The sequence below is a fragment of the Capricornis sumatraensis genome, chromosome 1, assembly GCF_032405125.1.
Source record: "Capricornis sumatraensis isolate serow.1 chromosome 1, serow.2, whole genome shotgun sequence".
Taxonomy (NCBI): domain Eukaryota; kingdom Metazoa; phylum Chordata; class Mammalia; order Artiodactyla; family Bovidae; genus Capricornis; species Capricornis sumatraensis.
Window position 1 is genome coordinate 254,249,489 of NC_091069.1, and position 9,987 is coordinate 254,259,475.

General features: G+C 46.3%; 1 protein-coding gene across 1 annotated transcript; it reads left to right on the forward strand.

Annotated features, from left to right (window-relative positions):
- Nucleotides 1-3,270: 3,270 nt before the first annotated feature.
- Nucleotides 3,271-9,760, forward strand: LOC138072978 (carbonyl reductase [NADPH] 1). Its single transcript, XM_068964345.1, has 3 exons — nt 3,271-3,796; nt 4,305-4,412; nt 9,144-9,760. Exons 1-3 carry the CDS (start codon nt 3,508-3,510, stop codon nt 9,578-9,580), a joined length of 834 nt encoding a protein of 277 aa, XP_068820446.1. The 5' UTR covers nt 3,271-3,507; the 3' UTR covers nt 9,581-9,760.
- Nucleotides 9,761-9,987: the final 227 nt, after the last annotated feature.

Here is a 9,987-nt window from a genome sequence, read left to right on the forward strand (position 1 = left end):
ACACTTAGCAGCCCTTTGTAATTTTCCCCTAACTCTACACAGGGCCTTCCATTGCCCCTGCCTACTCCCTCAACTTCTCTTTAAAACATCCAGTCACCTCTGTACAAATCCAAGTTGAGTTCAGTTCAAGTCCATAGGGTCGCAAAGAGTCGGACTCAACTGAAGCAACTTAGCATGCATGCGTGCAATAATACAACACTGATTAAAATCTGTTCTTACCACTTTAGGGAATTCAAGCTGGTGCAGCCACTACGGAAAACATCGGGAAAGTACCATATTTCACAAATTTATGCAGAGTTAAAGTTAATTTAACTATCAGGTTTATGGTCAATGACCTATATCCAGTACTTCTGGGTTACCTTGGTGGATTTCTTCACTCCAAGGCTCTAATTGGAAGGCCCTTAGGAAATTGAAAGAGGTTAGAGTTCTCTTTGGGCCACAGCTGATATTGCTAGAGTGGACTCCATCACTTAGTCAGTTAATAATACCTGCTCTGACCCTGGCCTTGTTTTTTAGAGTAATGCAAGCTCAATCAGAACAACCAACTGAATCTCACTCAAAAATCATAACCTTCCTCAGTCATGGGATGGACTTATGTGGTTAACACCAAGCTATGGTCATTAAAGTTTAAAGACCCCTTTATGTTGTGTTTGTGACATTGTACTATAGCTTTGTAAAAATATTACCATTGAGGAAACTGGGTGAAGTACAAGGAATTTCTGTATTATTTCTTACTACTGTTCATGAATCTACAATCATCTCAATAAAGTTTTGTCAAAAAGCAGAGGTCTTTCCCTGATTATTAGTTTTGTTTTTTGCAACTGATTAGAAAAATTCCTTGAAGTTGTGATATAATTGGAAACTATCTAAAGCATAGCTGTTCAAAGGAAGTTTCTGCTGTGATGGAAAGCAATACCTGCACTGTCCAGTACAGCCATCACTAACACATGTGACTCCTCAGCCCTTGAAATGTGGTTAGTGGAACTAACAGACTGAATTTTAATTGTATTATTTTGATTAACATTACATTTAAGTAGCCGTAAGACTGTGGACAAAGAACGTTACCTACCATTTCAGTAAACAGCCCACCCCAACGGTGCACCCAGAAAGGAATTCACAGCAGACAAAAAAACAGGATACTGGCCCTAGATAGAGTTCAAGTGCACATCAAAGGAATAATTTCAGTAAGCCCAAACACATCATACACTGAAAACTGCTAAATTCATTAATTTGAGATGTTTTGTTTTCTTTAATTAGCAGTAATTGATGTTCCAGGACCTGGGTTTTTTGGGTTATTTTTGCAAAAACTCCTGCATATCCTGGCTCCTCCCTTACCTCTCCAGAACAATCCTTCAGAGGTATCTGAAGAGGCTATGCTGCTGCTGCTGCTAAGTCACTTCAGTCATGTCCGACTCTGTGTGACCCCATAGACGGCAGCCCACCAGGCTCCACCGTCCCTGGGATTCTCCAGGCAAGAACACTGGAGAGGGTTGCCATTTCCTTCTCCAAGAAGAAGCTATATCCCAGGCTTAAATCCTCAGTTCAGTTCAGTCGCTCAGTCCTGTCCAACTCTTTGCGACCCCATAAACCACAGCACACCAGGCCTCCCTGTCCATCACCAACTCCCGGAGTCCACCCAAACCCATGTCCACTGAGTCAGTGATGCCATCCAACCATCTCATCCTCTGTCTTCCCCTCCTCCTCCTGCCCTCAATCTTTCCCAGCATCAGGGTCTTTTCAAATGAGTCAGCTCTTCGCATCAGGTGGCCAAAGTATTGGAATTTCAGCTTCAAAATCAGTCCTACCAATGAACACCCAGGACTTATCTCCCTTAGGATGGACTGGTTGGATCTCCTTGCAGTCCAAGGGACTCTCAAGAGTCTTCTCCAACACCACAGTTCAAAAGCATCAATTCTTCGGCACTCAGCTTTCTTTATAGTCCAACTCTCACATCCATGTAACCTCACCAAATAAAATGTAATTCTCAACTTTCGTGCTTAGTCACCTAGTCGTGTCCAAATCTTTGTGACCCCATAGCCTGCCAGGCTCCTCTGTCCATAGGATTCTTCAGGAAAGAATACTGGAGTGGGGTGTCATGCCCTCTGCCAGGGGATCTTCCCAACCCAGGGATGGAACCCAGGTCTTCCACATTGCAGGTGGATTCTTTCCCATCTGAGCCACCAGGCAAGCCCAATATAACAATATTTGACATATTAAACCTGGGCACAATGAAAATATTATGCTTAATTTTGATGACTCTTAACATGCCTATATGACTTAGATCAACAAAGCAAACATTAACACTAGGTATTTAATACTGAATAATTCCCAGTTCATATGAACCTGAAATTCATTTAGGTTAATTTCTCTTGCATTTAGAATTATTTGCTTTGTAAGCATTTAGTTTTCTGTAGGCCAATTAGATTAGAACTCATTTACAAACCAGTCATAACAATATTATCAAAAAAATCTCAACTTTTAATTTGTGCTTTTTCTTTCAGTGGACAGGACACAGCACAGAAATGAAAATTATATCATAGCCCCCTAATTCCTCTATTTTAAGCACTAACTGGTAAGGAAGAAAATTAATTTCCCACCACTGAACTAATTTATGAACCTTCTCAGTCTCCATTTCCTCACTTTAAAAATGTAAATAAAAAGATGAATCCTAAGGCATTGAGTGGGAGAAAGGGCTGCAACGCCGCTTTGCACCTGTACACTTCAGGAACTGCAAACAAGTAACCTGACAACCTTGTGAATAAACAGTGATTTAGTGAACACTCCTCACCGAGAGGTGAAAATCAGCCAAGGCTGTGCCAGTAGATTTGCGTTCATATTTAGGGGAGAAACCAACAAACACTTGATCTCTACCATTTTCATCCAACTTATTCCACAACTCGAGGTTCCCAAGACTTCAGTTACAGTGATATTTTTCAAACACCAGGAAAAATAAAGTTAGTACATATGATTCATTTCTGCAAGCGCAACCGTGAACACGGGTGAACAGGCGGAATTCTGAGTTCAGCTCAGTTCAGTCGCTCAGTCGTGTCCGACTCTTTGGGACTCCATGGACTCCAGAACGCCAGGCCTCCCTGTCCATCACCAACTCCCAGAGTTTACTCCAATACATGCCCATTGAGTCGGTGATACCATGCAACCATGAGGATGGGGTTCAGTTTTAACTGAACGTTTAACGTTCTCTACGTTTAACGTAGAGAACACGACCAATAAGAATGATTCTCTCCCCCCAGGCCTGAAATCGCCAACAGCAGCTTTTGAGGAGGGCTGTTCTTAAACCTCCGCAGAAGTCACCTCTCTACACACTACACCGCTGAGGGTCCGCAGGCAGCCGGGCCCCGAGGGGCGGAGCCTGAGGCTGCGCCTGCGCGCTAGCCCAGGCGCCCCAGGATAATTCAAGGCGGTGATCGCTCCGCGCACTTTTTCTCGCGCAGACGCTGAGACGCGCAGCTCCCTGTTGAAGGCAACCCAAAACCCTGCACTCCGGCCATGTCGTCCTTCAACCGCGTGGCGCTGGTCACCGGGGCCAACAAGGGCATCGGCTTCGCCATCGTGCGTGACCTGTGCCGGCAGTTCCAGGGGGACGTGCTGCTCACCGCGCGGGACGAGGCGCGGGGTCGGGCGGCCGTGCAGCAGCTGCAGGAGGAGGGCCTGAGCCCGCGTTTCCACCAGCTGGACATCGATGACCGGCAGAGCATCCGCTCAGTGCGCGACTTCCTGCGCCAGGAGTACGGGGGCATCGACGTGCTGGTCAACAACGCGGGCATCGCCTTCAAGAGTAAGAAGCGGCTGGGTGCTCCAGGAAAGGCGGTCACCCGCTCTGAGCATCTCGGTCCAGGATGGACCAGATCTGTCGGAGAATCGCTGTAGAGGGGCTTCTCCCGCCTGTGGGGTCCAGAATGACTCCCTAGAGAAGGAGAAAGGAAGGGGGAAGGGGAGCGGCTAGAGGAACTGCGAGGAATTGGATGTTCTCTACCTGAGAGAACTGTTTCTCTGGCTGAGAATCCTGGGCACCTTTTCCAGGTTATTCCACAGCCCCTTTCTGATACACAGAGGTCCCATGTGTGCACCCTTTGTACAGGGCCGTGCCAGTGGTGCGTTCTTACAAAACTATGCTTCATTATCAAACTGGGAAATTCACACGGGTGCAATACTGACTGTATTGTGCACAAAATTCAACCGGTTTTTACCTTCACTAGTTGTACACAAAATTCATGAGAGATATCTTATGGAATGTTACTGGGGGAGAACTGTTTCTTGACTCCACTTTGCTCTTCTCTTGAAAGCTGCTGATACCACACCATTTCACATTCAAGCAGAGGTGACTATGAAAACAAACTTCTTTGGCACCAGAGATGTGTGCACAGAGCTCCTGCCTCTGATAAAACCGCAAGGTGAGTCTGATTGGACCCCAGACTGCAGTGCTTCTGGCAAGATCTGGATGCACCTGGCTCTGGTCTCATCTACAGGCTCCTGCCGCTCCTGCTCAGCCTCACCAGCCTCCACCATGTGTCCACCCAGACGGGTGTCCTGCACCCTGAGGTCCCTCGACACACTGCCCAGGTCCTTGGTGCTGTCTGTCCACCTGCTTTTTGCTCATCCGGCTCTTTCTTCTCTTTCCCATCTGAGCTCAGAGGTTTCCTCCTCCAAGAGGCCCTTAGGTTGCTCTGTGCCCATCACAGGGGCAGTTCCGTCAGGAGTCCTTCCCAGACCTTCCCTCTCCCCTGTCCCCCTCTTACTCAGCCTAGTGGAGCCTGCACCACCACCAGTTCATTAGTCCCCTTCCCCCCAAAGACTCGCCCTTTCCCCAAAACATCTTGGTAACTAATCCCGTCGTCCACCCACCAGGAACCTGGAGGGCACCCTGCCCATAAGTGGGAGGTAAGCCTGCCCACTTATTGTCATTGCCAGTTCCTAAATTCGTCCAGCTGAGTTTCTCCCCAGCCGTCTGCCCCATCCCAGCTCTACAAACAGGCCCTCAGCTGTTGTTTCTAAACATTTGTAAACCCTCCTAAGGGACCCCCTGCCCTTCCGGAATCCTTTTCTTTCTTGGCAGGTTCACTGCCCCTCCCATAAATCCTGCAAGTGTGAAGTTCAAGCCCTTAGCGTGGCTAATAGAGATCTCTAATCTGATAACTGCCCTGCAGTGTGCTTGGTGTTCTGGACAAAACAAACTCATTCCTCTAGATTAAACTACTGTAATGTTTACCCTGAAGTAAGGGGCCAGGAGGGGAACCTCCACCCATTAAACACACAAAGTAAGACAAGCAGATACTTTAAAAAGGATTCAGAGAGTGCCTAGAGATTGAGTTAAGGGAGTTTACACTCAGCTTCTAACCTGTTTCCCCTCCACTTATTCTGGAAGGTGCTGATCCTTCAAAGACTTGGTTCACTAGGACGTCATAAGTCAGCTCCTAAGTGTCCCCTGATTCTCCGAAGTAATATCTTTGCTTTTTAACAGCCTGCCTGCGTTTGTCATAGCTTTCTTCCCAAGCAGCTCTCATCTGATTTCATGGCTGCCTTCAGTATCCGCAGTGGTTTCAGAGCCCAGGAAGAGGAGCTCTACCGCTGCTTCTTCCTCTTGCCCTCCTATTTGCCGTGAGCTAATGGGACCAGACGGAGAAGGCAATGGCACCCCACTCCAGTACTCTTGCCTGGAAAATGCCATGGATGGAGGAGCCTGGAAGGCTGCCATCCATGGGGTCACTGAGGGTCGGACACGACTGAGCAACTTCACTTTCACTTTTCACTTTCGTGCATTGGAGAAGGAAATGGCAACCCACTCCAGTGTTCTTGCCTGGAGCATGCCAGGGATGGGGGAGCCTGGTGGGCTGCTGTCTATGGGGTCGCACAGAGTCAGACACGACTGGAGCGAGTTAGCAGCAACAGCAGCAGCAGCAATGGGACCCGATGCCACGATCTTCGTTTTTTAATACTGAGTGTTAAGCGGGCCCTTTCACTCCCTCCTTCACCCTCATCAAGAGGCTCTTTAGTTCCGCTTTGCTTTCTACCATTAGAGACCATCTGCGTATCTGAGGTTGTTAATATTTCTCCCACAATCTAAATTTCCAGCTTGTTAACTCGTCCAGCCCAGCATTTCACATGAAGTGCTCTGCGTAAAAGTTAAACTCGCTGACAATACCCTTTCTGTTGTTTTCCTCTATTTCTTTGCACTGTTCGTATAAGAAGGCCTTCTTGTCTCTCCGTGCTATTCTCTGGAACTCTGCATTCACTTGGGTGATCCTTTCCCTTTCTCCCTTGCTTTTCGCTTCTCTTCTTTCCTCAGTTACTTGGAAAGCCTCCTTAGACAACCACTTTGCCTTCTTGAATTTCTTCTTCTTGAGGATGGTTTTGTTCCCTGCCTCCAGTGCACTATTAGGGGCATCTGCCCATAGTTCTTCAGACACTCTATTTACTAGATCGAATCGCTTGAATCTATTCATTAGCTGCACTGTATATTCATGGGGAACTGGACTTAAGTCGTGGCTGACCGGCCTAATGGTTATCCCCACTTTCTTTAGTCAAAGACTGAATTTTGCTATGAAGAGCTGATGGTTTGAGCCCCGGTCAGCTCCAGGTCTTGTTATTGCTAACTGTTACAAAGAATGTAATCACTCTGAATTCGGTATTGACCAGTCATTTGGTGATGTCCATGTGTAGAGTCGTCTCTTGTGCTTTTAAAAAAGGGTGTTTGCTATGACCAGTGATAGTCTCGGGGCATTCTCAGGATGCCCAGCCTGAGGTTAGAGCCTTGGTCCCATGAGTGAAGACTGGGTGGAGAAGGAAGTCCTAACCTCCTAGGTACACTTACCAGCAACTGAACCTCTGCAGCAGGTAGCTGAGGAACAGGATGAGAAACGCTGATGTCATCCCCATTGTGGGAAGATCCCACAGCCCTTGGCAGGGAGGGAGCCCTGCGTCTCAGATGCAGCACCGCAGAGTGAAGTTTCCATTGTTATGGTCAGAAAGGAGGAAAGGAAGGAGCAGCTCGGCTGAACTAGATGCTCTCTGTTCTCACCTGAGTTCTTGGAAATAGTCTGGAAGAAAAGGTTCATTTGCTCCATGCCCTCAGGACCATTTCCAGAGACTTTAAATGGTTGAGTTTTGAAAATATTTTTCACAGGTCATTCTGGGTGGTAGATTCAGACTTCTTCCTTCATGACTTATTTATTGAGTTTCAGGGAAATATTTCATTCTTGTAATTTCTAAGAAGATTCGGTTCAGTTCCGACTCTTTGCATGTCCGACTCTTAGTCGTGTCCAACTCTTTGTGACCCCATGAATTGCAGCACTCCAGGCCTCCCTGTCTATCACCAATTCCCAGAGTTCACTCAAACTCATGTCCATCGAGTCGGTGATGCCATACATCCATCTCATCCTCTGTTGTCCCCTTCTCCTCCTGCCCCCTTTCCCTCCCAGCATCAGGGTCTTTTCCAATGAGTCAACTCTTCGCATGAGGTGGCCAAAGTATTGGAGTTTCAGCTTTAGCATCAGTCCTTCCAAAGAACACCCAGGACTGATCTCTTTTAGAATGGACTGGTTGGATCTCCTTGCAGTCCAAGGGACTCCCTAGAGTCTTCTCCAACACCACAGTTCAAAAACATGAATTCTTCGGCACTCAGCTTTCTTCACAGTCCCAACTCTCACACCCATACATGACCACTGGAAAAACCATAGCCTTGACTAGACAGACCTTTGTTGGCAAAGTAATGTTTCTGCTCTTTCATATGCTGTCTAGGTTGGTCATAACTTTTCTTCCAAGGAGTAAGTGTCTTTTAATTTCATGGCTGCAGTCACCATCTGCAGTGATTTTGGAGCCCAAAAAAATCAAGTCTGACACTATTTCCACTGTTTTCCCATCTATTTCCCATGAAGTGATGGGACCATATGCCATGATCTTCGTTTTCTGAATGTTGAGCTTTAAGCCAACTTTTTCACTCTCCTTTTTCACTTTCATCAAGAGGCTTTTTAGTTCCTCTTCACTTTCTGCCATAAGAGTGGTGTCATCTGCATATCTGAGGTTATTGATATTTCTCCCAGCAATCTTGATTCCAGCGTGTGCTTCTTCCAGCCCAGCGTTTCTCATGATGTACTCTGCATAGAAGTTAAATAAGCAGGGTGACAATACACAGCCTTGCGAACTCCTTTTCCTATTTGGAAACAGTGTGTTGTTCCATGTCCAGTTCTAACTGTTGCTTCCTGACCAGCATATAGGTTTCTGAAGAGGCAGGTCAGGTGGTCTCGAATTCCAACTCTTTCAGAATTTTCCACAGTTTATTGTGATCCACACTGTTAAAGGCTTTGGCATAGTCAATAAAGCAGAAATAGAATTTCTCTGTAACTCTGTTGCTTTTCCCATGATCCAGCGGATGTTGGCAATTTGGTCTCAGGTTCCTCTGCCTTTCCTAAAACCAACTTGAACATCTGGAAGTTCATGGTTCACGTATTGCTGAAGCCTAGCTTGGAGATTTTTGAGCATTACTTTACTAGCTTGTGAGATGAGTGCAATTGTGCAATAGTTTGAGCATTCTTTGGCATTGTCTTTCTTTGGGATTGGAATGAAAACTGACCTTTTCCAGTCCTGTGGCCACTGCTGAGTTTTCCAAATTTGCTGGCATATTGAGTGCAGCACTTTCACAGCATCATCTTTCAGGATTTGAAATAGCTCCACTGGAATTCCATCACCTCCACTAGCTTTGTTCATAGTGATGCTTTCTAAGGCCCACTTGACTTCACATTCCAGGATGTCTGGCTCTAGGTGAGTGATCACACCATCATGATTATCTTGGTCCTGAAGATCTTTTTTGTACAGTCTTCTGTGTATTCTTGCCACCTCTTCTTAATATCTTCTGTTTCTGTTAGATTCATACCATTTCTGTCCTTTATTGAGCCGATATTTCCATGAAATGTTCCCTTTAGATATAGCTTACTTTTGAAAAACATTAGCAATAACATGTTGTCACTTATAATAATAAAACAGATGAAACCCTTTGAGCAAACCCCTTCCAAAATACATTCCCTTCCTTCCCTAATGTCCTCTCTTTCAAGAGGTCCGTCCTGTCCCCAGTAGGGTACTCATCCTTCTCATGCTCACCTTTCTATGCACTGATCTATGTTGTATTTTAGGCAGAGTGGTGAATGTGTCCAGCCTTGTCAGTGTCAGCTCTCTAAAGAAATGCAGCCCTGAACTGCAGCAGAAGTTTCGAAGTGAGACCATCACGGAGGAGGAGCTGGTGGGGCTCATGAAGAAGTTTGTGGAAGACACAAAGAACGGGGTGCACAAGAAGGAGGGCTGGCCCGATACCGCATATGGAGTGACAAAAATCGGAGTCACGGTCCTGTCCAGAATCCACGCCAGGAAACTGAGTGAGCAGAGAGGAGGGGACAAGATCCTCCTGAATGCCTGCTGCCCAGGGTGGGTGAGAACCGACATGGCAGGACCCAAAGCCTCCAAAAGCCCAGAAGAAGGAGCAGAGACCCCCGTGTACTTGGCCCTTCTGCCCTTTGATGCCGAGGGGCCTCATGGAGAGTTTGTTTCTGAGAAAAAAGTTGTGCAGTGGTGAGCTCACTCACAGCTCCACCCATGGGTCTGTTTATATTGCTGTCCCAGATTCACCAAACATACACTGACAAAATTATCCCTCTGCAGAAAAAAAGAAAAAGGAATCAAAATCTCCAGATCAAGTTGTCACTGGGAGACGGCTGCTAATGTAATGAGTTTTCTGATTTCTTCTGTGATCCTAGGGGAGGAAAAGTGGGATGGATGACAAATAATAAAAATAAATGATTCTTTATAAATGTCCATTTGTGCAAACTCTTAAATGGTGAATCTGCTCCATTATTCGTAATAGCTGAAGCGAGTTTGGTGGACATGTGGGTGTCTAGTATTAGTTCCATTTTTCTATTTAAAATTTTTCAGGACAAACATCTGGAACCAGAGAGTCCTGGCTCTGCCCCCTTCCTGGATGAC